At 48.2% G+C, this 27,429-nt stretch overlaps 1 protein-coding gene across 7 annotated transcripts in view; it reads right to left on the bottom strand.

The window, feature by feature from the left end:
- Positions 1–27,429, bottom strand: part of HDAC4 (histone deacetylase 4) — a 180,270-nt gene that overhangs the window by 104,395 nt on the left and 48,446 nt on the right. For all 7 annotated transcript variants that reach the window (XM_066189349.1, XM_066189353.1, XM_066189352.1 and 4 more), the window contains one exon: positions 5,606–5,677. In XM_066189349.1, coding sequence (XP_066045446.1) covers positions 5,606–5,677 — 72 coding nt within the window. The remainder of the gene's footprint in view (positions 1–5,605; positions 5,678–27,429) is intronic.

The raw sequence follows: 27,429 nt of genomic DNA, 5'->3' as shown, positions 1-27,429 counted from the left end.
GATAAACGCGTGTAGTGCTAGAAGAGGAATTCCTAAAATCCTGGGAAGGCAGGTGGCTGCCCTTTCCCCTTTGGCAACAAACCACCCCCAGTTAATTTTGGCAGAAAACACCCTGGGGAGCTCCGCTGTGCAGGGCACAGCCATGGAAAGGGCAGGCAGACAAAGGAAACACAGCCCCTGGAAATAACGGGACAGTCCATCCTCATCCTCCAGCCAAATGGATGTGCAAAGCTCACATCCATTTGTCAGGGGAAGCTGATGGAAAAGAGGAATCGGGTACAGGGTATGTTGGAGCACTACAGCCCCAGGCCGAGCATTGCCTCGGAAAAGTGAAAGGACTGGAACGAAATAAAAGCAAAACAACAAAGATTTCACCCTGATTACCTCTCTGAGGTTGCAAACCCAGGTAAAAACACCCAGGCTGCAAACACACATGGCAGACAAGACTTGGCCTCCAAGATCCCACCTGAGGCACATGGAATTTTTTCCCCAAGGAAGGCCTCAATCCATGATCAATTTCCATGAAACATTTATCACTTTTCATTCACCACACAGTACTGTTATTTTTAGCAAAGCCAGAGGCAGTGGGAACAAATTCCTGAAGCCTTTCCATGCCTGCTCACATCCTGCCATCTCCTCCTTCCCTAAATTTCTTCACAAAGTTTTAGCATTCAAAGGCTCTTCCCTTCATCACCTGCTTTGATATAAATCAAAAGCACAAAACAACCTTTCCTGTGGTAGGGAATCAGTGAGAATTCTTATTTTTGAAAATAACTCTTGGTGAAGAGTCAGGACTAAGAGAATCCAGTGAATTCCGGAGCTGATCAGCGTGAATTAATGAACTAAGCAAGGTGAGGGAAGAAGAAAGGAAAACAGCAAGTTGGGGCTTGCAGCAGAGCAAACTTTCCTGCCTTTCATCCAGGAAACCAGCGCTGCATTCAAGAGCTTCACATTTAAGTGCTGCTTTCAGCTGTTAAAAGAGGGATAATCATTAATAATTCATACCAGCTCATCCAATTGATAACCATTTCCTCATGGGTAAGAAAGGAGACAGATAAATCATGACAGATAAATACATTTTCTGAGACAAAAGACAACAAAGCAGAGTTGAGGCGCTGTGGGCTCCTGCTCTTCCCAACCCACGGGGATCAGGATATTCACATTCTGGGCTCCAGCAGCAGGTCAGTTCAGAACTGCCCCTGGCTCCCTGGAAGTGTCCAAGGCCAGGGCAGACAGGGCTTGGAGCAACCTGGGCTAGTGGAAGGTGTCCCTCCCCGCCCATAGGATAAGATGGGTTTTAAGGTCCTGTCCAACCCAAACCAGTCTGTGATTTTCTGATTCCCAGCTTGGCTAGAGGAGTGGTTTAATTCCATGTGGAACATGGATGCTGAACTTGAGACAGAGGTGGCCAAAAAGCTCATCCCTCTTCCATACACCCCCGCACATGCACAAAGTCCTGAGGCAGAGTTAGAGGGTCACTAAATTATCCCATGACCAACAAATATGAGTCTGGGGACAGCAGTAGTCCAGAAAAGAGGTTCTGAGGGTTGAACTTGCCTGCTTCTCTGCAGGGAGCTGCCCAGAGCCTCTAGATGTGGCAGTTCCCTCCCCCCTCCTGCATAAATAACCCCAAATTTACTGACTGCAAGGGCTTTTAATGGAAGCACAGCAGTTCAGCAAATCCTCTGTGGAAATCAGGGATCTGGCTGAAGGGCTGTGCAGGACTTTCCCTGCTGAGGAACGGCTCTGGGGCTGGGCTCCAGGAGTGCCCCCAGCAGGTGAAACACTCCTTTTATTGTCACTGCATGCACAGTTTGTCCATTTAGCTTACGGTTGGAAATGAAAGACAAATATTAATAAATCAGAAGTATTGCAGGAAATATAACCTTGAGCTGATTTCAATTCTCAAGGCTTTAAGCTGCAGATCCTCTGCTACCTTGGAATCATGGAATGGTTTGGGTGGGAAGGGACTCAAAGCCCTGGGCAGGGACACCTTCCACTATCCCAGGCTGCTCCAAACCTAGCCTTGGACCCTTCCAGGGAGCCAGGGGCAGCCACAGCTTCTCTGTGAATCTTATCTTACACCAGGGCATCTAAATGGTGGCAAAATTATTACACCAAGGCTGACAATAAGAGCTGCAGCTTTTCAGTAACCTAACGAGAGGACAGGACTGAATCTGCTTAGCGTATGGCTGTGACATCAAAATGCTATTTCCCAGAACTCACTTCCGATGATAATTTGGGGGGTCTGGATGGGTTTCTCCCCCATCCTGGGCTCCGTGTACATATCCATATTATATATCAGGATATTTTTAACAGTAAAGGAAAGCCTTTCTAAGGGGTAGCTACTTCTGGGGCATGACAAAACCTCATGCTGTTCCCAAGCTGACACAGATTAATCTCTGACTGCAAAATCAAGGGACAATATTAGTTCAGAGGCTCGTACAAACCATTTGTTCCTACATACATCAACATCTTTTTTTTTGTGGAAGTGAGAGTGGATAATTAGATCTAGGAAGCAGAAAAAGCAGCAGGGGGCTGAAATCTCCCGCTTAATGCTCTGTGTTGGAAGGGACCTCTAACTTTCCACTATCCCGGGCTGCTCCAAGCCCTGTCCAGGCGGGCCTTGGACACTTCCAGGAATCCACAGGCTGCCACAGCTTCTCTGGGCACCCTGTGCCAGGGCCTCACCAGCCTCAGATTATTAAAATAAAAAAAAAAAAAAAAATTAAGGGAAGCAACGTTGCTCAATAAAGTTAATTTATTCCTTTTTTTATTCCTTTTCCTCCCCCGGGCCAAAGGCACAGCAATCCCTGGGAGCCCGAGGCAGAGCAGGCAGAGTTATCAAACTGATGATTATTGTACTCCTGAGCAGGATGTGGGCTGTGGGGGCTTTGTCTTGTTGTACTTCTGCGAGCACCTCAGAAATTCAGAAGCGCCAATTATGGGTGATACGTCTTTGAAAAGGGAAAATGTTTCCCTTCCTCCAATTAATCCCTAATTTATACAGAAAAGGAGATGGAAATAATTTCCACCGACAATGACTGAACTCAGTTCTACTCAATCAAATTCACTCCTAAAAACCATTTCATAAAACTGCTGTAAATATTTCTTGGGTTGGAGTTGAAATGCTCTGCAGGACAGAGGATTTTTAGAACTTTCTCGCCATTTCACATCAGAGAAAAACAACTAACAACGGTCAAACCTCTCTTTCACTTGGTTCATGGCGAAGAGAAAAACATTTTGGTTTCCTACAAGCACACCACAGTGATTTTATCTGAAACATAAAAGCTCATCAACCACTCAAGTTTATTCAACCCTACCCTGACCAGGGCAGGAGAATGTTTTTAACAAAATATCCCAGGACATAATCAAGCAAATTTTTTTCCTTATGCTGTTTTTTAACACCATTATTTCAGTCATGCCTGATACTTGGAACACCACCCGACAATCCCACACACAACTTGTTTTTTCAGAGCAATGCTTGGTGTTACTTCTCATTTCTTCTCTCAGAAAGATCTGCAGCAAACTCCTAAAGACAAGAATGACAAAAACTGGATAGGGCAATCCCAGAATGGGTTGGGTGGAAGAGATCTTCAAGGTCATCCCATTCCACGCCCTGCCATGGGCAGGAACACTTTCCACTGTCCCAGGCTGCTCCAAGCCCTGTCCAAGCTGCTGTTGGACACTTCCAGGGATCCAGGGGCAGCCACAGCTTCTCTGGGCACCCTGTGCCAGGGCCTCCCACCCTCACAGGGAACAATTTCTTACCAACATCCCACCTAACCCTGCCCTCTGGCAGTGGGAAGCCGTTCCCTGTGTCCTGTCCCTGTCCATCCCTTGTCCCAAGTCCCTCTCCAACTCTCCTGGAGCCCCTTTAGGCACTAGAAGGAGCTCTGAGGTCTCCCTGGAGACCTCTCCTGCAGGTGAGCACCCCCAGCTCTCCCAGACTGAATTCCGTTCCCACAGCTCAATTACTGGGAGAACCATCTGACAAAGAGGCCGAGCTGCCCATCTCTCATTCCGCCCACTTCACACCAGCACAGCTCCCCAGGGATCCCTGCCTCATTGTTTTCCCAAAAGCACAGAGGTGAGCTATTAAAAGCACTCAAAACTGAGCCCAAACAGCAAGAACTCCCTAAATCCCGCATGGCTCCATTAAACAGCCTCATTTCACCAGGGCAAAAACAGCCAGAACAGACTCTACCACCAAGTTCCCCAAGCTCTCAACCAGCACCAGCCTTTGGCCTGAAATACCTCAAAAAGTAACATTAGACTTAACCAGCAAGCAAAATCAATACCAAAATAAAGGGATAGAAGATTCAAACCCATCCCTTTCACAGTCCTGGCCAATGATCCACAGAGCCACAAAATCCAACCAGCTCACGACCAAGGTGGGCAGTAAAACCTGTAAGTTGACCTGTGCAACCACAGTGACTTTAAAATGAGAATCCCTCTGAAGGTTAGGGAAATAGAACCTCCCTTACCTGACAGACACGTTTGGGAGCACACAGAGGGGAGAAGGATTTCTCAGAATCTGATGCCAAACGCCCGTGCCTGGTAAAAAACCTTCTCTTCCTTTTTTCCCCCAATGCAACAACTCGGCCTCCTTGAAAGTTTCCTTCCCCAGATAGGCATTTAAGTCCACAAAAATCTAGGTTAGGCCACAGCCCACTTTCTTTCTCCCCCTCCCAGCGTACCAAAGTTGTTTTGAATAAACTTCGTTTACATCTTTCCAACTGGCGTTACCAGAAGTGCTCAGATCTTCTGCGAGATCTCATCCTTAACAGAAAAGGGCCTGAGGGTATTTTGGAAGGCAACAGAGAAGGGAAAGTTGGGGGTTTGGAAGGTCTGAGCTGCTCCCTGCAGAGTAGATAATGTCTGCTATAGATATATAGGTATAGATATTAAATAGATTTATATAGATATATATATATAGAGAGAGAGAGAGAGTTATAGGTATAGGTATAGATATCTGCTTGCACCTGGAAGAGAGAAGGGGGAAATATAAAAGCCAACAGCAGATTGTTTCCCACAGAATTCCATGTACTGGGAGCAGAACTTTGGTTTCCATCACTCGTAGAGCTGCAGCCCTGAGTTCTAAGAGCTCTCCCAGCTCAGCGAGGAGCAGCCAGGACGACAAGCAGGAGGACAAGCCCCAGGAGATGCCGGGGCAGGATCATTAGGAGAGGGAGAACAGCAAACAGCCCAGAGGCCGGCGTGACACACTTTGATCAGCTCGGCCTTGGCTCCCTGCTCCTTCTCCCTAATGAGAGCAGCAGCTCCAAAACCTCCTTCTGGGCTGGGAAAGGACTCGTTCAGACGCTGCTTTGTTCGCCTGTCCTCTCCCTGCTAAGGCAAACCAAGCATCTCCCACCAGGCTGGGCTCCCCTCAGCCCCCTGCAAGACTCCCAGGGCTGCTGCGCTCCATCCCCAAATCCCACTCTCCCGGCCTGGGAAAGCAGAGGTGTGCAAGTTCTAACAGACTCTGTTCCAGCACTCTGCATTTGCATTCTGCTCTCCCACTCGCAAGGCAGAGCTGCAGAGCCTTTTCCTGCACCCCCTGGAACGGGAACAAGGTTTAATAGGAGGTTTTTTTCCTTACCAGAGCTGGGCATGTGGTTCACTCGAGGTGGATTCAACAGCTCCACTGGCTGGTCTCTGCCAGAAAGCCCATCTGGAAAGAGGAGGGAGAAAGAAAATAAAATCACATCAACACTTTGAGTAGCTGAGCTATTTTTAGCCAGTCCAAGCAGAAAAAATAAAAAAGAAAAAAAAAAATCAGTAACCAATTATCGATGCAGAGCAGAAACACAAGTAGCACAAATCAATGGAAATGAGAACGTTCCCAAGACAGCTAAAGCAGAAAATAAAGGAGACTCTATCCCAAATGACACTCAGGGTTTCCTGGTCTTTAAATCCACAACTGGTGCTGATCCAAGGCTGAGGAAATAGGCATGTCAGCTCACAAACCTTACCAGAGAACAACTAAACTGTGATTCCTTCCTTGCTGGGAGAACTGAGCTAAGACAGAGATGCAGCCCCACGGAGCAAAGTTGAGGAATGGCTAGAAAATGCCAGGGAGATGTTAAGGAAAACTGACAAATCACTGCAGGAGATTAAAATGCAGAGACATGCATAACAAGCCCCATTTTGCATAAGTTTGGATTTCAGAAAGGCATTAAAAACATACTTTGTAAATGAGATGCACAAATCCATCTTGCTGAAGCAGTTCTCTATTTAAAATATTTCCAAGATTGTATCTTGCATCCAGGTAGAGTTAAACAGAACAACCAGTGTTGGAGACTGCCACACCTGAGTTTCTAGTCACCCATTTCCCTCCCAGAAGAGCCGAAGCAAAAAATGCTAAATTATGTTTTCAGTGTAATTACGAACCCTGGGATACAGAAAATTTATCTCAAACCTACTTGTTCCACCTTTGTCAGTCTGTCTCACTTTTCCCCTCCAACCCCTTACTGTGCTGCACCTCTGATAGGATCAAGCCAAACCCTGTCTGGAGACATCAAAGAAGCCACCCCATCTCTCTCAGGTAAAGGACGGTGTTAGAAAAACATTAAGATTTGTTTTCTTCTCCCTGCTTTCTCCATTTTTCTGGAGGGAAAGCACAGCTGGGGACTTCTGCATGTCTTGCCTGGGTTCACCTCCAGTGACTATACCCGGATGGAAGGGGAAGAGCAAAACATCACTATTTTAAATGCAATCGAGCCATCAGGTGCTTCAGAGTCAGTGGAGAGCACAGCCCAGGCAAACACCCAGTTTTGCTGGGGAACAGAGTGTTTCCAGCTTCTCTGCTGGCCAGTTTCAGATCAAGATGTTCCTTCAGAGAACAACCCATGGACAAAACAGAGCAATGCAGCAGCACCCAGGTGCTCGGTGAGACAAATCCAATTTGGGAGTCGATTTGGGGGACTTTTAAGACTTGTTTAATTCTAAGAAATAAGGTACATGAATTTTTTCCACTCATTAAAAAAAAAAAAAAACCAAACCCACAAACCAACACTTCGCAATCTTTATTTCAAAATGAGTATTAGATTAATCACAGGAGAACATTTAGGAACATCTTTTAAAGCACAGACACCTGAAACACTGGAAGCAAAACCGAGCTAACCAAGACCAAGGTTCTGTCTTTGCTGTCCAAATAAAGATAAATAAAATAAAAGAAATAAAATAAAAATATAAAACAAAAAATAGAGCTCTAAATCTCTGCAGCCCTCCCTCAGCACAAGGATGTGCAGCTGCTGGAGCAGTGCAAAGAGGTCAAGCCATGCAATCAGGGTTTGACTCTTCTCACAAGCCACAAACCCTAGTTTGAATACTGAGACAGCCCAGACAAGCTACAAAATATTCCCCAGCTCTCTGCTGGCCAAATTGGTCCTAAACTACTAAACAGAATTGGCAAGAAAACATCCTCTCAAATTGGTTCTGTGTGAATCAGCCTGACGATTTCCCCAAAACCCTGCGACAAAGTGCTCTGTCCACCGAGCCTGGAGGGAAGCAGACACCAGCCTGGCTGATTCATGGCTTGAGTCAGGGAACATTTCGTGTAGCTTCATTTCCAGATGGGCATTTCTACTCATTAATTAACAAGATGAAGCCATAATTCATTGATGGAAACTTGAACATTTTGTTTTTTATCTTAATCTGTTCCAAAGAGTTGTTTAAGTTATTCAGAAAATATAGCTAGGACAGGTTTGGAAGTAGCTGAGCTTGCAGGATTTAAAGATGTTGAAAATAGCAAAACAAAGGCAAAATATTTACAAGTTCAGTCCAGAATAAACCAGAAACATGACAGATAAAAACCCTTGGAAAAGATGAAGCAGCAAAATGAACAATTTCGCAGAACCAGAGAATTGTCTGGATTGGAAAAGACCTCTGAGATCATCAAGACCATCCAGGGCAAAACCAAACCAGATGAGGACAGGGAAATACAACTTCACAACTTAAAAAAGACAAGAAATGAAGAGAAATGGAAGGCTGAAACATTCAATGAGGTCTTAAAGAAAACTGCAAGCAGGTTGACTATAATTAACTCTGATGAGCTTAAAAATGAAGGGCAGAACTGGGAACGAAGAGGTTATTTAAATAGTTTTCCATGTATTCAGATCTTTCAACCTGATGCAAATCACCCTGGCCTACCTGAATTCCTGGAGCGAAGTGATGAGCAACTAAAATTATCTTTAAAGGACACCCGGAATAGAGAAGTTCTACAGAAGTGTAGATGTAAAACTTCGGGAGAGACAGGGAGAAAGGCAGGAGCAAGAGGTAGAGAAGATCAGCATTGCTGGCATTACTGACTCCGATTTGTCCCTTTGGAGCTTGAAATGCAGATTTAAAGCTCAAAAAAACCCGGATGGATGGGAGTTGCAGTGACAAAGCAGTAAAACCTTCCCGCTGTGATAATGATAGAAAAAAGTAAAACTCCAAATGGGAAACACCCGGCCAAGCAAGGCCAGAAGAAGGGAAAGCCAAAGGATTTTCCAAAAACCAACCACTCCCCATTCAGTGACAATGCAGAGGATCCAAGTTCCCTCCTGGATATGCCGACAGGGGCACGTGCAAGGCCATCCCTCGGGGACGTGGCAGCCTCGGTGGCCAAAGCTTTAGCTTCAACACCTGAAGATGAACTGTGGGCAACCGAGGAGAAACCTCAAAGAGATTCTTAAAAATGAGACAGAGGGGCTGCAGAACTCAGTTTTGCCAGCATCAGCCTGTCCTCCATTGAGGGAAGACAACAGTGGCCCAGAGATGTTTTTCAGGATGAGCAGTTTTCTACTAATGCTGCGAGTTTGAGACCACTCCACCAACTTCTGTCTCCTTTGCTCCAAAGTCTTCTGAACAGCACCTCACTGCACTACAGCAACCAGGGGCTTCTGAGCAGGCAGGGAATTTACTCAGAGGGTGGGGAACCCCTGGCACAGGGCGCCCAGAGCAGCTGTGGCTGCCCCTGGATCCCTGCAAGTGTCCGAGGCCAGGCTGGATGGGGCTTGGGGCCACCTGGGATGGTGGCAGGGGGTGGAATGGGATGAGCTTTGAGGCCCCAAATCATTCTGGGATTCCACAAGCCAGCACAAGCCTCATCCCTTTCCATCAGGCTGTTGACAGAGGGGCCCAGGCTGCAGCACACGAGAGCTCCTGGCTGGTCCTGGCACTGCCCAGCAGTTCTGTGCTGTCTGCACTACACGTGTAAGCCCACAGCAATTCCATGGATCTCTTCCAGGCACAGGAACGTGGGGTTTCTTTTCCCCCTGCTCTCAGTATCCAGTCACACTATAAAAAGCACCTTGCATTTTGTACCCGAGCTGGGCTGGGGGGGGAAGGACGATGTGCAAACAGGATTTCTCTGCGTTACTTCCTGCCAGGATTTGGGGAGGGTCCGTGGGTGGCTCTGCTTGAGCGTCTGGCTGAATTTAAAAACCAGATCATGCACTGCCCTTGGAGCCTTGGGATGCCAGGCAGCTAAAACAGGCTGGCTGAGGAATAAAAAGTCTCCACCCCTAACCCTTAAGCACAGGCCACTGGAACATCGAGACTTGCATATCAAGCATGTGTGACAAGTTACAATATTAGTAATGAGAACACTAATTATCATGGACGTGTTATTTATTTGTCTGCTCACTCGAAATTTACAGGGGGGGGGAAATCCTTCAACATTTACAAGAAAGCAATTAGGGCAGCAAATGGATTATTTCTCTTTAAACCTATGAGAAAATGCTCAGTGCATATTTCCTCTCTAATTTGTCTGCACTCAAGGATCTATTTTTGGAAGTCTCCCTAGACTGTATTGTAGCACCACATGTACTGTAATGGCATTTTAATTAGCCCAGAGAGCTGGAAGATGCACTCTGCATCCGAAAGAGAGGCAGCCTAACAAAATGAGAGCATCCTTCTCTTCCCTTCTCAGAGATTTACAGCAGCTATCAAGCCAAAATACCAATTATGGCTTCAACTGGAACTGACTGCGACTGATTTAAAAACCCAGCACCTCAGCCCGCCCCGTGGAACTCCACGGAAGCAAACCCAGGGTTTAAGCACTATTTACTCATACTTTAAAGGTGGATGGCAAACATAAAAACACTGCAGCCATGCACAGGCAGAACGGGGGACAGGAGGAGGGGAGACAAGTGGAAAAGACATGGATCTGTTCTGCTGGAGTGATCAGAACACCCGTTTAGATGAAAATTAATCCAATCCCATTCATGTGGGGTTATTTTTAATTATTATGATTATTACAACTACAGCTAATATTGAAGTGAGCCACCTCGCCTTGCCAGTGGGTGACATCATGCATCACCATCACCAGGATGGTCTTATATACATACATATATATATATATTTTATTTGCCTTCATTCTGACTCCTTGCTTTGGATGCAGTAGAAAGTAGGCCAGGTTGGTGTCTTCTTCAGTTCTGGAAAAGGCTGGCACACCTGGAATAGCAAAACCCCCTCATGCCCTTGTCAATCCTGATTGCTCCAGAGACATTCCAGAGTCCGGATGTCAGTAGGGGGGTTCCACCAAAGCCAGGAGCCCACCTCAGCACTCAGCACCTCGCTAGAGAGAACCAGGATGGGGTTCAAGCTTTCTTTTGCACTAGAATTCACACAAACACCTCACAAGAATCTGAAGATACTCAGGTGCAACATTTACAAGAGCTTGGTACTGCTCTCCTACCCTGGACCTTATGAAGATAAATCCAGCAGGCCACAGTTTGATTAACATCAAGGTAAAAGCATAAAAGGAAAAATAAAGAAGTTCAAGGCTGGGCTGGGTGGAGCTCTGAGCAACCTGATCTAGTGAGTGGCACCCCGGCCATGGCAAAAGCTTGGAACTGGATGGTCTTGAAGGTCACACCCAACCCAAACCCTCTTGGGACTCTAATGCTCAGCAGCTGTTAACACAAAAAGCAACATTTAATTTATTACTAGGAAGTTATCCTAGAAGCCAAAATACCTAAGAAGCATTTAAACAGGAAGCTGTGGTCCTCAAGGTGTTGACAGACTGATATCCAAATGACAAGACACGACTTCTCAAATGCTAAACCCTGGAAGCATTGTGTTCCACTTCCTATGCCATTATTTTCCTTAATTCCTTGCAGTGGGAGGATAAAGCAACTCCTCCTAAACATGACAATCTTCCGCCTCCTCAGCAGACTCCGATGACTTCATCCACACAAAACTGAGGAGATGTGTCACTTTGGAAATCCACAGGAATAGAATAATCCTTTACTTGCAAACGCGAGTGAGCAGAGGTGCCGAGTAACCCATCCACTCCATCAAAGAGGTGAACGCTCACTGGCTTAATTACAGCGAGAAGGAGGAGCTGCCCATTCCAGATTTGCTTCCCTTCCCCTTTGGGCAAGGAAAGCCAGAAGCCCCCTCCCCAGCCAGCCTTCCCACTGCCCCCCAACAAAGAACGCAGGGAAGGAAAAATAAAGCACCTTACAGGAAGAGAACGTGTACTGTATTTTTCATGCCTATTTTTTCTTTCAAGTGAAAAAACCTCATGCATTGAATGGTGGTTTTCATTCCATTTTACTCCAACTGGCTTCGAAATCAGCTCATTTGGTCCATGGGAAGTAACTATGAAAAGCCAGGTAAAGTTAAGGCTAAGCCCAAGGACACACCTGAAGCAACAACTTCCTGATCACCTCTGGCACCCTGGACACCAAGAATGGCTCGGGAAAGCCAGAAACCCAAGGAATTCACCACCTCACACCCACCTGGCAAGCACAGCCTCCCACAGAGCTGTGTGGGCCCATGGATCAGCGGTGTCCTGACCATTCCCGAAGGTGCAGGAGCTGGAGTTCAGTCCCTGCGAGCTCTGCTCCCGGTCAGCCCCAGCCCGTTTGGCCTCTCCAGTGTCTGGCAGGAAAAGCTGAGCTCTGATTCCCCCTGGCAGGCAGCGCCCACGGAGTGACCTTCCCAGGCACGGGGCTGTGTCCCAGACCCGGCTCTATTTCAGGCTCTCTCCTGTGGACAATGCCAGGCGGCCTCTGCTGGTGGCCACCCAACACCAGAGCAAACCCCAGCACGCAGCTCAGGGCTTCCATTACCACCATTCCCAGGGTCCCCAGGGCGCTGGGAGACCCGAGGTGGGATCTGCAGGATCCACGGCATCCTGATGTTCCATCGGATCCAGGTGAGCTGCTGCCTGCGGGATCAGCCTGGCACTTTGCACAGCACTTCCCCCTTCTCCCAGCCTCATCCCATAGAGAGCCAACCAGGATCAACACCGGGCAGCAGGAAAAACATCCCTGTCTATCTGTTCCTGACATAATTTCCTTATCACATGGGCTAGAGCCCCTCTGCTCTGGAGCCAGGCTGGGAGAGCTGGGGAAGACAAGAGGAAAGCTCCAAGGAGACCTGAGAGCCCCCTCCAGAGCTGAACGGGGCTCCAGGAGAGCTGGAGAGGACTTGAGACAAGGGATGGAGGGACAAGACACAAGGAATCGTTTCCCACTGCCAGAGGGCAGAGACAGATGAGATGTCGGGAAGGAATTCTGCCCTGTGAGGGTGGGGAGGCCCTGGCACAGAGTGCCCAGAGAAGATGTGGCTGCCTCTGGATCCCTGGAAGTGTCCGAGGCCAGGTTGGACAGGGCTTGGAGCAGCCTGGCATAGTGGAAGGTGTCCCTGCCCATGGCAGGGGGTGAGACTGGATGAGCTTTAAGGTCCCTTCCCACCCAAACCCCTCTGGGATTCTGTGATTCCACAACACCTGCCATTATCCACCAGCTTTAGATTGTCTGTATATATCATCTTCATGTCAATTATGTGCACGTTTCTAAAATTTGGACTTCAGATATTTTTAAATCCTGCATTAAAAAAAAAAACAAAAAAAAAAAACAGACTCCCATTTCAAAGCATCTAAAAGTAGATTCCACTTTCACAGACTTGGTGGAACAGCAATTTCCCCACTTGCGACGAAGGAGCCGAGACTCCGCTGTTCATGACTATAAATATATTCATAGATATTTTCCCTGGCACAAAGCACTTCAATTTTAAAGGCAAGAGATTCATCAACTCTTCTGGAGAGCTTCATCCTTTTGCTGCTTTGATTCTGTCAGTGAGCACACGCTCCTGGCAGGAGTGGAGGAGGGCACAATCTGCCACCATCTGCGGGGTGCAATCCATCTGAAAAGGTGACTGTCCTCAAGAAATTAGCATAGTCCAAGCATTTAACTCCACTCTGGAATATTATGTTCAACCAACAGGCTCTTTCCAGAGCCATTCTGCAAAATGTTCCTGCTCCCTGCATGGTGGAGGAGTCTTTTTTTTTAAGTTTTAATGCAGCCTTTTAACAAAAGTGGATAAAATTTTCCATCCTTCTAGGGCGGCGAACAGGGTAAAAGCAGGATTCCACCCTCCCAGTTAAATGTTTTTCCAGGAGATCAGCGTTATCAAAGTGAGCTGTTTAATCTGTTGAGACAGGTCCCGTGAACTTGAGCACAGTAAAAAAAGCCAGCTCCCCCAGGACTCCCTCGGCATTCAGCGGGAGAGGTGCTGCTGGCACCCGGCCACTCCCCAATCACCCACTATTCAGAGCACACGGATCCCCATTGGAGAGACACAAATCCACAGGCAGAATGCCCCTTTGATCCAAACTAATATTCCAGCAGGTTTTTCAAAACTGATTGCTGATACAAGAATGAAGCAAGGAAAGAGGGGAGGGGGGGGGGGGAAAAAGCACCTTGAAATTATCTGCAATTGTCAGCAGCGGGAGAGAGGCGAAGCACATTTTCGAGGCAGGAGAGAAGGTTCAGTAACCTGCTTAATTTTCCCTTCTCTCCAGATGAATAAACTGTCAGGAAGAAATCCAGCTGAAAGATAGCCTGGCTCTTCCACAGCTTCAAACAAGGCTCCAGCTCCTGCCCACACGCTCACAGGACATGATGTTCAAGCTAATGAGATGCCACTGAAAGAAAAGGCTTCCCTCCTTCCAGGAGGGAACAAACTGTATGTGATGGGAAGCAAAGAGCATGGATTGCCTTCCAGCCCCATGCTTGGCTAGCACACGAGCTAAACAAGGCTGATCCACACAAGTGATGATTCTGGGGAGGGTTAGGATGGGTTTCAGGAAAAGGTTCTTCCCCCACAGGGTGCTGGGCACTGCCCAGGCTCCCCAGGGAATGGGCACGGCCCCGAGGCTGCCAGAGCCCCAGGAGCATTTGGACAATACTCTCAGGGATGCACAGGGTGTGTTTGCTGGTGTCCGTGAGGTTGGACTTTTTGATCCTTGTGGGTCCCTTCCAGCTCTGGAGATTCCATGATTCCGTGAACTATTTCCAATGCAGGCAGCATCCAAAAGGTTCTGATCCTTTCCAGTGCAAGAAAGGGAAGTAAGGACACATACTCAGCAATCCATTACACTCATGCTAACCCAGGAAAAATTCCTGGATGCAGCAAAGAGGGCACGAAGAACAGAGGCAAAGGAAACTGAGGCTTGGAGCCCTCCCTGGACGCTGCTGGCAGTGGGAACCATCCAGGATTTCACGAGTAAGCAGATGCCTTCTGGCCTTAGGAGATGCCTGAGCACGTGGCAGAATTGAAAAGAGCAGAGGGGAAAAAAAGGGGGGGATTTTTCATCAAAGAAAATAAGTATGGAGACACGGAAACAGGATGGTCAGCACACAGATCAGGTCTTAGGTTTGATGGAGAGGTGGCTGTCAGGCCCCAAAGCCTTCCAGCTCCAACCTTTCCCTGTGCTCCATCGCCCTATATGCTACACTCACCATCTTTCAGGGTGGAAAACTCATCCTTGGAAATACCACATCCAAGCCTGTAACAGCATAAAATCTGTGGCTCACCAGGGGAAAATCCTTTTGGCCTAACGTTTTAAGGATCACAGACCAGCTGACTGTGCTTATGGCAGCCTGAACTCCAAGTCACCCTAGAAGACAACAACGATGTGTTTGAGTGCCACCCTCACTCTCAAAAAGGGAGGAGGACAAGTTTTCTCCCTGCTTTGCTCAGATTTCAAGCAGGTGCATGTAAAAATTGAGTAAGTTTGTGTACAAAGTTTGGACCAAAAATTACTGGCATCCAGAAATCAAAATTCTATCCCAACACGCTAATTCAGGGTGCTCGAAACAAAACTGGAGATAGTGCTTGGTCAAAATCAAAATCATCAATCAAACAATCCTGGAAGTACACAAACAAACAGAAATTAAACCAATCATGCAATTAAAACTAGTCATGTCCAGAGCGACCATATTCCAAACTTCAGCATTGGCTCTTCACCCTCAAAAGAAACAAACCCCACAAAAGTGCCAAGCACCAAAGGTTTCTTTTTAACTAAAGGTAAGAAAGCTGAGTCATTCATCAAAAAGACTGGTTTACTGTAAAACACTCAAACTAAATATTTCTGTGGGAATTACTGCCCTTAAACTAGAGCCAGGAAGAAGTTGGACACTTTCTACAGAGAAATCTGGATGGAGGCCACCAAATCCCAACCCAAAGGACAGCTCCCAGCACCCACCCTCAGCACCTCCTTCGACTCATCTGATGATGGAAAGAAGCAGAAAGCTCCAACAGAGGAAAATCTCACCACTGCCACCAGAAAGGCAAAATCCACTACTCCCTCGCGCTCAAAAATTCCCTTTATTCCGGTTCTATGGCACATAAGGGGTTCACACAAGCTGAAATGCTCCTGCAATGCATAATGGGTTTTCCTTACCACAGTGGATCATTATTCCATGGCGATCTAATATAGTAATAGTAGATAATACCAGTAATATGGATTTGCTTTAGTAAAAGCAATTTAAATTGCATTAAACACAGTAACACAAGAACGGCACATTCTGAAAATGGGTATTTCTAATTCCTGGTGTGTAGAGGAGCAACTCCTGTTTCCAAGCCAGAGAGAAGCAAATTCATCTTAAGACAAGGCCAATCCAAAATCATGGAATTGCAGAAAAGGTTGGAAAGGCCCTCCAAGATCACCGAGTCCAACCATCAACTCAGTGCCACCGCTAAACCTCGTCCCCAAGTGCGGCCTCAATGCTGGACTTTATATTCAAAGTAACGTGACAAAGAGAAGAAAAGAAATTAAAAAGCATTTTCATGAGTAGTATTGTCTGTTCCTTTAGGGCACAGAACTTTTACCCACAAGGTGCAGCCTTCACAGGGCTTTCATAAGTGGACTTATCACTTTCATAAGTGGATTGCTCCAGGTCTGTCTGGAGACAATCTTCATAGGGAATCAGGAATCTCAGGAGCTGCAGTACCCAGGGGACTTCTGAGTCCCTGAGGATCCCTCTGAGTGAACATGATGAAATACTTTTCGTGCGTTACAAAAGAAAACAGATGTTCTAAAATGTATGCGGCAGAGGTCTCTAGATCTAATTGTGAGTAGGTGGCTTGGGCTGGGAGGGGCACTAAAGCACATCCAGTTCTAACCTCCCTGCCATAGGCAGGGACACCTTCCACTAGGCCCATGTTGCTCCAGTTCATATGAACTCATTTCTGTGTCGCTGTGTTGGGTTTTGCTGCACCACTGCAAGTAGAAAAGTGTAAATTAAGATATTTGGGTTTACTCCTTAAGTTACTCCTTAAAGGCACCATTTACTCGGAAGTAGTCAGGCAAAAAAGGGGTGATTTTGGGTGTTGTTTTCAGGATTTTTTTTTCCTTAATCTGGAGTTATTTCTCTCCCATTTCTCCCCTTAAAACCATGCCTCCCATTGCCTTCTGTGTGCCCCGACCAAAATCCAGCTGGCACCTCCCAGAAATCCATCAGAATTCCTGTAGAGCTTCTGCAGCCAAGAGGTCCCTGCTTATCATGGGAGGGGAACAACACTGCAAATATGATCAGCATTGGGGGAGTGGGCCCCACATAATTAACCAGAATGTGCTGGGCCTGGAGAAAAGGAGGCTCAGTTTCTCATCCCCTAGAACCAATGCACATTGTGAGCCTGAATATATTATCCTTCCTGGATGCTATTTGAAATAAGAAACCACAGAAACTACAAATTTGCTAAATAGAAAATAACTCCATCAGTTTTGGCTGCATCCTCCAGTGTTTTACACCAACAGCTACTTCTGGGTTGTCCTCCTCCAGCCACTGATGGAGAATCCATCCCCTGCCTTTCGCTGGCCGGAGGCAGCGCCGCGATAACATTCCCGTCAAGGCAGCAGTGCCAATCAACGGCCTCCCTGAAAAAATCAATCCTGGCCCACAGTTCATTCCCCCCAACCCCGCCCCAACACACAGCCAGCTAGGAATCGTTCATCCTTTGTCACTACGAGCAAAGGAGCAGCTGAAAACACTTGACATTTGTCAATCCGGATGAGATTCCCTCAGCTCTGGGTATGGGTGTTCCCTCCTGGAATTGGAAATGCATCAAGGCAGAGCTGATCCCAGCATCACTGCAGTTCTGTACAAGGACTCATCCAAACTGAAGCCTTTCATAGAGCCAGAGAATATCCTGAAAGGAACTCACAAGGATCATCCACTCCAGCTCCTGCCCCTGCACAGACACCCCAACAATCCCACCCCGTGCATCTCTGGGAACATTGTCCAAATGCTCCTGGAGCTCTGGCAGCCTTGGGCCCATTCCCTGGGGAGCCTCGGCAGTGCCCAGCACCCTCTGGGGGAAGAACCTTCTCTGGATATCCAGCCTCACCCTGTGGTTTGATCCCTCTGTGCTGCACGTTAAAAAGCCAGCGAGGAACACAAATAAATCCTCGCTGCTTTCCCCCAAACTCCTCCTCGATACCCGTGGCATGTCCTTGGACAGGTTTTTTTTGAACATCTTGTTCTTGAGCCAAGGTTTAAAATTCACTGTGCCCCTGCATTGCTGTCATCCTGTACTCCTGTCTCTGGCATACATGAGGTTTGACCTTTTCAGATTTACATTTACAGCGTCCACAATTCTTGTGAGCTTTGCTACAGACAGGAAAAAAATGAGTTGAGTGGAATTTCTGGAATGGTGACTGGACTGCTGATGTTTCCTAAGGCAAAACACATACTGCTTCTATTCCAGCTTCCTAATACCCTGGTAAACAAGAGAAAATTGATTGACAAAGGAACTCTAACTAGCTGGAATCTTCTGGAAGATGGAAAACAGACTTCCAGGGCTGCCCACACAAGTGAAGAAGCTTCGGCAGTCACTGTTCAAGGGTAGCACAAACAATGCTCCAAATGAAGAATGCAGCAGGGAAAAAACTGCAGCCCAGCAGCTGGATTTCCAACTGAAGGAAGGAAAGCCAGGCACTTCCAAAAGCATCCCACCACGTATCCAGCCTCATGCTTCTCCCTTTCCTTTGTGCTGCAGATGCCGTGCTTGTTTTCCTGGTATCCTTAATTTATGTGGATCCCCTCCACCCAGCTGTCTCAGCACCACACAGAGTCTCAGTGTGTTCCTAGGCTGTGGGAACCTCAGCCTGGGGCAGATCTTCCCCTCCCATCCAGCCCCCAGAGAGAGGCAGGCACACTTTTCCTAACATATCCACCACTTACAACACACGCACAAACCTCAAAGCCCTGGATTTTTACAAGGCTTGGAGTGACAGGCCACAGGGAATGGCTTCCCACTGCCAGAGGGCAGGGATGGATGGGATATTGGGAAGGAATTGTTCCCTGGGAGGGTGGGGAGGCCCTGCACAAGGTGTCCAGAGGAGCTGTGGCTGCCCTTGGATCCCTGGCGGTGCCCAAGGCCAGGTTGGATTGGGCTTGGAGCACACTGGGGTAGTGGAAGGTGGTGGAACTGGATGAGTTTTAAGGTCCCTCCCAACCCAAACCATTCCATGATTCCGTGGTTTGCCAGCGCTCCCATCCAATGAGACCATATGAGAACAGAAAAAGGCTCTTGGATAAGGATCATCCGCTCTGGGTAACAACAATCCTCCTCAGACATTTGTATTCCTGGGCTTGGCTCGTGAAGGTACCATCAGCTTTGGCTTCCTCAGCCCTAAATGCCCTTCAGCGCTACAGGACACCTGTGCCCAAATTACCTCTTTTGATGTGTCTCATTTTTTAACATGGGAAATAACATGCATGAAGAGGAAAAGCTGAGTTCAACGAATGGCAGCATTCCCCGAGCCACTTTTCCAGACCCTCTGCCCCAGACCTGCCACCCTGCCAGTCACCGGTCTCCTATCAAATCATGGAAATCATTAAAGCTGGAAAAAACCTCTAAGACCAAGCCCAACCATTCCCCCAGCACTGCCAACTCCACCACTAAACCACGTGCCCAAGTGCCACATGCACAGTCTGGAATAACTTGACCTCAAAACAAATTCATCTGCCATTTATAATGAATGGGTAAGATCCAAAATATTTTATATTTAATCACCTATTGATATTTCCAGCACAAAACACCAGTGTGCTTATACAACACTGTCACAGATCAGAAGCATCTGGTTCCGCTTTTATCAAGTTTATTTCCTAGAATACTCCTACTATGCACACTCCATCTATCTTGTCCACCATCAATAAAATCCATCGATCAGTGTCAGCCACCAACACACAGCAGAAAGGTAAAGAGAGGATAAGGAATTGAGAGCTGACTGCAAAGGAGGCAGCTCCTGGGGCAAAGGACATGGAATTACTGTGAGAAGGGAGATGGGCAGCAAAACTTTAGGAAAGGTGAAAAGAAAGGAAGAAAATAGGACACAGCTGGTTAAAACAACATCTTCCTAGTTCTGCCTGGGGATAAGAGCTGGATTTCAGCTTTGCTTGGGAAGCTCTGCCTGTGAAAGGGAGACTTCACAGTACCCATAAGCTTTTGAGCAAAGAAGTGAGAGCCATCAGCAGAGCTTGGTCCCACCAGAGGGGAGAACACCCAGGGGCTGCCTGCTCCTGCTCTCCCCTGCCCTTCCAAAAACCAGGCAACAGAACAGGCCACGGGGGCTTCTCTGGCAGTTTGGGAGAACTGTGCACACAGCTCTCTCAATCCAGTGCCACGTCCTGAAAAAACACAGCAGGAAGCAGAAGCAGCACCTTGAAGTCTTGAAAGGATGGCTGATTCTTTCACCCCAAGAAATTAAAAACCGAAAAACTGCAGTGTGGCAAGAAGAGAACAAAGTATCAACAGGCGGCCAGGTTACTGTACTGCTTCTTAAATCATGATTACCACCACAAATTCCATCATCTGGGGCTAAGTGGAGCTCCAAAGAGATGTGTGGGATTAGAGATTAGTTCAGACAGTTTGAATTACTCCCTCCACGCTTGGAAGGAGATGTAGAAGAGAGGGGAGTTTGGGGTGGCTTTTTAGAGTTTGTTTGGTGTCCCGCAGCCTGGTCTCCCCTTGACTCACTTCATTTCCACTCAAACAAACCCTGACTGTCCATGGGCAGGACGGACTTTGCAGGACACGAAGCTGTGACCACACAGGCAGCTCCATGGCCACGAGTGCTGGAGACGCCAGCTCTGCACTGTGCCTCAGCTAATGGGGGAAAGGCAGAGCAAAAAAGGCTGTACCCAGGGTGGGGGGACACGAATGGGGGTTTTCAGAACAGGCCCCAAACCACGTCCCCAAGGGCCACATCCACACATCTTGTCACTTCCAGGCATGGTGACTCCACTACTGCCCTGGGAAACCCTGGTCCAATTCCTGATCACCCTTTCAGGGAAGAAATTTCTTCTAATATCCAATATCCTAAACCTCCCCTGGCCCAGGCTGAGGCCGTTCCCTCTCCTCCTGTCCCTGTTCCCTGGGAGCAGAGCCCGATCTCCTCCAGCGGTCCCCTCCTGGCAGGGAGTTGTGCAGAGCCACAAGGTCCCCCCTGAGCCTCCTTTCCTCCAGGCTGAGCCCCTGGCCCAGCTCCCTCAGCCTCTCCTGGGTCTCCAGCCCCTTCCCAGCTCCGTTCCCTTCCCTGCACACGCTTCAGCCCCTCAGTCTCCCTTGTCACGAGGGGCTCAGAAGTGACCTCAGGATTTGATTGTGGCTCCCAGAGACGGAGAGCTGAGCCAGCTCCCACCTGGGGCAGCACCTTAGGCCAGGTTCCCTAAACACACATCAAAACCCATGAACAAAACCACCTGAGGCAAAGCTGGTATTACTCTGGGGACACCATTAGAAACACAAGCTGGCGGGTTCTATTCTGCACACACAAAATTAACGTCTCCCCACCCTCACAGGGAAGGATTTCTCCCCAGGATCTCATCAAAACCTGCCCCCCTTCAGCTTAAGGCCAATCCCCCTCATCCCATCACTCCGTGGCTCCGTGAAAAGACCTTCTCCAGCTTTCTCGTAAGAATCCGATCCTTCCCCATCTTGCTCCTGCATCTCATTTCTGCCTCTGCAATAAGTTTTTGATGGAAGCAAAACAGCTGTGCCTGCAGACCAGCAAAAGGATTAATTGAAACAAAATAATAATAAACAACCCCCCTCCAGATAATCTAATACAATCTAATACAAATTAAAGCCCGTATTTTGAAGTACCAGGAACAAGTCAGTCAAAGCTGAGTTTGTATTTCCAAAGGACAGGCAGCCTCTGCAGAGATTCTCAGAAATAAACCATTTTCATTTCAAGTCAAGATCTCGGCTGGAAATTCTAGTCATATATACATTATTCAGTGTTCAAGGAGTGTTTGGGAAACACTCTCAGGCACAGTGTGGGATTGTTGGGGTGTCCTGTGCAGGGCCAGGAGCTGGACTGGATGATCCTTGTGCCTCCTTCTAACTCAGGATATCATGAGATTTTATCATTTGATTTTTCACCAGTTTTTGTCTGCCTAATCCCTGGGAAGGGCAGGGAGCCAGGCTCCAGCCTGCCCTCCAAGAGCACTCCAGCAGCTCTGCTGCCAAAGGGTAAAAGGGTTCTTGAAGCATCTGCAGTTCTCAAATCAAAGGGAACATCACTCACTAAACGAGCATAAAACAGAAGGCCCTGGCCTATGGATTCCGTGTTAATATTGACAGGTTGGAGCTCAGAAGTAGCACTTAGAAGAGTGAAAGAATAAAGAAAAACCTAACACGAGGACTTCTTGTTGCAAAGAGCTTAAAAAAGTTGAGGAGCAAATCAAGGACTCAGAAAATGGTGAAAAAAAGCAGAAACATCCTCAGAAAACTTCCAAGTGTAGTCCTAAGTTCCAGGATGACAGCATTCTGGAGTATTTAACAATTTCCACTTAAGTCAAGCTAATACAAAGATTGAACTTTAATTTCCACTGAATTACTGCCAAAAACTTTCCTTTAGTTGAGGATGGAAAAAGCATTCTCCCTCCTGCTTTTTCAGCTTGTTCAGTATACACAGCAAGGAAAGGAGATTTTCACAAGGGCACAGAGTGACAGGACAAGGGGGAACAGCCTTAAACTGGAGGAGGGCAGGGTCAAAGGGGATTTTGGGAAGGAATTCCTCCTGTGAGGGTGGGCAGGCCCTGGCACAGGGTGCCCAGAGAAGCTGTGGCTGCTCCTGGATCCCTGGCAGCGTCCAAGGCCAGGCTGGACAGTGGTGCTTGGAGCACCCTGGGATAGTGGAAGGTATCCCTGCATTTTTGTGACAGGCTGCCCTTTTCCTCACTCCTGAGTCTTAACTACAGCCATCCCCAATTTCGAAATGCAGCTGGTTCATAAACCAAAGGTCAGCAGGGGCTTCAAAACAATCCAGTCCCTGCAGCTGTTACTGCTGAGCTTTACAGCTCCGATAACTCCTGGACAGGGATGCAGCAGTCTGGGCAGGTCCCCAGCTCCCCTCTGGCTTTAGGCTGTATTCTGGAGGCTTGGAGAGCCTGGAAAAGCAGCATTAGGTGGCCAAGGATCCGTGAAAACACTGGGGGATTAAGCAGCCACTTTTCCTGCATGACAAGGTGAGTCAGAAGGTGCTAGAAATCCACTCGGGTGCTTCATTAAGCAATTAGAACTTGTTGAATAACCCACAAACCCGAGTGGAACTTCTGCCCTAGGGATCTACCTGACTCCAGAGGGCTTTCCTGTCCTGTCTCCCACCCTAGGCAGGCTGAGGAAGGGCAGCTCCCTGAGGAGCTCTTAAACACCTCTGACACACCTTTGAACAGGGACAAGGATCAGTACAAAATTCCAAACAGAGAAAAAGCCTATTTGATAGAACCATAAAATCCCAAAAAGCCCTCTGTGATCACCAAACCCAACTGTTCCCTCGGCATCGCCAAGCCCATCACTAAATCATGTCCCCAGGTGCCACATCCCCTTGTCTTTTAAATCCCTCCAGGGATGGGGACTCCACCACCGCCCTGTGGACAGCCCGGGCCAGGGACTGCCTCCGAGGAGTAAAACCAGCTGGGAACAAGATCCCCAAGCGTGGAGAACAAGGCAGGCAGGCCTGTGAGTGTTCATTTCCATGGGGAAACTCTGAGGTTATCCAAAACCTGCCAAAATTAACCATCAGAGAGTCCAGAGCAGGAAAAGATGGGTGGAGGGGAAAAACCCTGCATGCTCTCTAGTGTTTTATCAACACTTACTGATTTATTTTAAAAGCTGGGTGGAACACGGGGAATTAATAGACCACCATATGCCCATGTGCTGCATCTGCTACAGTGATTTATTCTTATAGTTCTTTTATTACCTTCTTTGGGAACTGAATGAGAGAAGGATCAGCATCCTGACACTTAGAAATTAGCTCGTTTTCAGTACTGTCAGCAGGAAAGCAGGAATTAATCCTCTAATTTCAGCCTGAAAAATAGCGAGAACACACCCAGTGAAGAAAATAAAAATAAAAATTGTTTCTGTGTTTGTAAGAGGAGGGGGGGGGAAAGTGCTTGGAAGAGCAGTGGCCTTATTATGCTGGCAAGGCAACAGCTGATGAGATCAATGTTTTGATGAGCACAAGGATTTGTGCCAGAGGGGGACGGAAGGCAGGAGAAGAGACTTCAATGGGCTGAAAGCACAGAGAGGAAGAGGTAGGGAAGTGGTCTGGGAATGAACTGGGTCAGGGGTGCGTTTAGGACAAGGGAGAGCAGGGAATGCCTGGACAGCGACATGGGAGCGGGGCAGGACCTCAGCTACCAGCCCTGAAGGCTGAAGGGAATTCTTCCCCTGAAGAGAGGAGGGAATGTGGTCACACTCACCTCCAAGTGAAAGGAGGATACTCAGAGGTGGAAAAGAAAGGAGAAAGATTTCCAGCAGACTTTGCATGCAACAAGAGAAGCACCGTCTGCCCAAGGTAGCCCTCACCAGTCAGGCTCAAAGGGAACCCACAAAACCTCAGCCAGCTCCCGGGAAGAGCTCTGCATCCAGTTTGGAGACCTCTGTAAGGTACCAGAGCTTTGAAGTGGAGAGCAGATAAGACTCACGTGAGGTTTGGCTGTTTTTTGGGGTTTTTAGCACCTCTCCAAAAGCCTTCCTGCACAGCAGCGGCAGCATCAAGTTGTGTCCCATCCAGGGCTGAGTTTGCTAATGGGATTTATTTCTGGGCTTGCAGCCCCCCTCCAACTGGGAGCTGCATTTCGCTGCTACCTTTGCCTGGCTCGTGATCCCACGGCAGTCACAGCTCCTATGCCAGAAAGAGGATTCTGTAACGATCACAGAATTTATTGAGTCGGAAGACGCACACGAGAATCATCCAGTCTGGCACCTGACCCTGCACAGGACAACCCCAAGAATCCCAGCCTGTGCCTGAGAGCGTTGTCCAAACGCTCCTGGAGAAATTTTAATTTGACTGAAATTTTTGTTAAGAAAAAAACAAGCAACTGAAACCCACAAGTAATGAAATGCAAAGATAAACCTGCATCCCTTCACCCAAAAACATTCATCGCAGCAACCTTGGGCAGAAACCCCCGTGCTTCCACACCGAAACCTCACGGATCAGCCTCTCGAAGCCCAGATTTGGGATTCCCAAGATGAATGTCTACAGCCAGCATCCAGCGGGAGAGGGCTGGAAGGGAAAGAACTGGTGTTCCAAACTGCGAACAAAGGCGCCCTTAAATGTGGTTTGATTGACGCAGCTCAGGAGCCGAGCGGGTGATTCATCGCTGTCAGAGCGCGGCATCGCACGGAACCAGCGCGGGGACAAACGCGCCCATGTGCTCCGACACTCGGCACGGCCGGGCCCCTCCATGGAAAGGAGGGGTTATTCCCCCTCTTCCCACCCCCCCAAAGGCACTCTGCATTTTCCCAGGTCGGAATAAATCTTGGGGCACAAAGGCGTAGTTAGCAGCTCACGCTACCTCCCCGCAGCTCCGCGGGGAAGATGAGTGTGTCAAATAAAGCAAAGGCATCATCCCAGCGGAGTGGAGGGATAACGCATGGCCACACCCCACCCAATTCCTGCAGTTCCACCGACGTGCTCTGACCTTTCCATGCCCACCCCCAACCTACTCCCTCCCTCTCCACTGGAAAGACACTTTCCCCCCTCTTTTCTATGCCCGGAGTTTCTCAGGAGTGGGGCCAGGCTGGTTGGGGCTGGCACACAAATGTCTTCGCCCATTTCATAAGGCGGCCTTCGGAAAGAGCCCCGAACCGCGGCTCTTGTGCTGACCCTGAACTGGTCCCGCTTTCCTTGCACTTCATGAAGCTCTGCACGGGGTAGCCATGGATGTGGGTAAGGCTGGGATCACAGAATGGGTCAGGCCGGAAAGCAGGATCATCCTGGAGCACGCTGCACAAGGATCGCTCCATACTCTGTGAACCTCAGTCCAACGTACCTAAAAGATTTACAAATTTGAGAGACGCGGCACAGATCACAAACACCGAGTTCTCCTAGCTGGAAACTGGGGGAAGAGCTGCTGGGCCACAGGAGGGTCCCTGCCACCAGCAGCAGGCTGGGGCTGTGCTGCTGCAGCTCTCCCACCACGCACAAAGAGAGCAAACAAACTTCAACCATAATTAACTCATGAAAATGACACCACTATGTTCCTGCAAACAATTAGGAGACAAAAGAGAACGTACAAAGATCCTGCCAATGCCACAAAATAAACTGAGGACATTGTTTCATACTAATTTGCTCATAAACCATTTCAAGAGAAACGTGACTGTAGGTAAGAAAATTCCAACAGCCGTGACTTCTGAGGTCACTCTGAAATCCAAGGAGCACCTTGAAGCGGAAAAGTGGATTTCAGTGGATTAGAGGTGGAAAAGGGTATCAAGATCTGCCCAGTGGCTTGCACCAAACCTCTGCTCCTCAGCCTTCAGTTCTGCTTGCACAGCAATCCAGGCCAAAGGCTTTGGATCCCAAGCTGGCTTTGCTGGAACGAGTTCATGTTTGCACCTGAGCTTCCCAAAGAGCTGCTCTGATCCGTGCATCACTCACAGCCCTCTGGCTCCTGGTGTTTTGAGGCCTCTCCCAGCACCACCTGGATTTCCCGGCCCTTCACTTCTCGACCCACCGGGAATCTGGGCCCAGCTGCCCCGCAGTGACCCAGGGAAAGCAGCTCTGTTCAGAATGAGCAGTGGAAGGGTCCTTCCTCCCAGTTCCACAAGGCTCACCTCCACCCACCTCTGCCTTATGGTTAGCTGGAGATAAACCCTAAGCCAAGCTGGCAGCAGGACCCAGGATCCTGGGAGCAAACAGACTCCAAGCAGAGAGTACCAGGGGAGGGGGACACTGACATCAACACCTCCGCTCAGTGCCGCCAGGACAGGCACCTCCTGGGCCACAGCACCTCCACCGTGCTCTGCTTTGTGTCTCAGGGCTTGGGCTGCAGGATCCCTGTGGGTCCCTCCCAGCTCTGGAGATTCTGTGGTTCTACGAAACAGTGCTAGTCCGCCACGGAGAAGAGATTCTAAATGAAAAGGGCTTCCAGTGCTGCTCAGCCCTTCCACCTGGTTCAAAAATGCCTTCTACATCTCTGCACTACTGCAGCTGGAGCAGCCTAAAGGAGAAGGCGATCCATCAGCTCCGGCATTTCAGAACTAACTCCTGAGGGTGAAAATAGAGAGAGAGAGGGAGAGCAGAACACAAGGAGAGATTTCTCAGAAACACATTACCACAAAAGAGTGAAGTACACAAAGTTTAATCCCACAGCACTGCAGTTGTCACCCCTCCTCAGGTTCTGGCTTAGTCATCGTTGAAAAAAAAAAACAAACAAACAAAAAAACCCCAAACACAACTCAAAGACAAAACCCTCCTGAAGTTTAGAAGTGCCCATGCAGTCCTGGCAGGAGTTTTCCCACACAGCACTGCTGCCCAGGAATCTGGCAGGATGTGCCTTCAGCTGTGCTCTCCAAACAACAGATCACTTCTTATTCTTATTTCAGGAAGGGATTCTGCAGGCAGGACCCTACAAGCAGCTGCCCGCAAGAGTCAACAGCTGGAAGCTGAAGCAAATTATTTTAAAAATAGAGAGGGCAGCAGGAAATCAGCATGTGAAGATCAGGATAAGGTGATAGACAAGAGCAAATACGTTCATATACAAGATAAATTTCTATACCTCTCAGTGTCTGGGGCTTAGGAAACTGTCAGCGTGACTAACATCTTCAGGAAGTCCAGAAATGAAATCTTGCCTTGTTTTTGGCTTAATGCAGGAAATCAGCTTTAATGACAACCTACAGTTAGCT

This window comes from Chamaea fasciata, unplaced genomic scaffold, assembly GCF_029207755.1.
Source record: "Chamaea fasciata isolate MVZ Bird 193981 ecotype frontalis unplaced genomic scaffold, bChaFas1.0.hap1 SCAF_8, whole genome shotgun sequence".
Taxonomy (NCBI): Eukaryota; Metazoa; Chordata; class Aves; order Passeriformes; family Sylviidae; genus Chamaea; species Chamaea fasciata.
The sequence above is the reverse complement of the archived record's forward strand: the minus strand, read 5'-3'. Positions and strand labels throughout refer to the sequence as shown.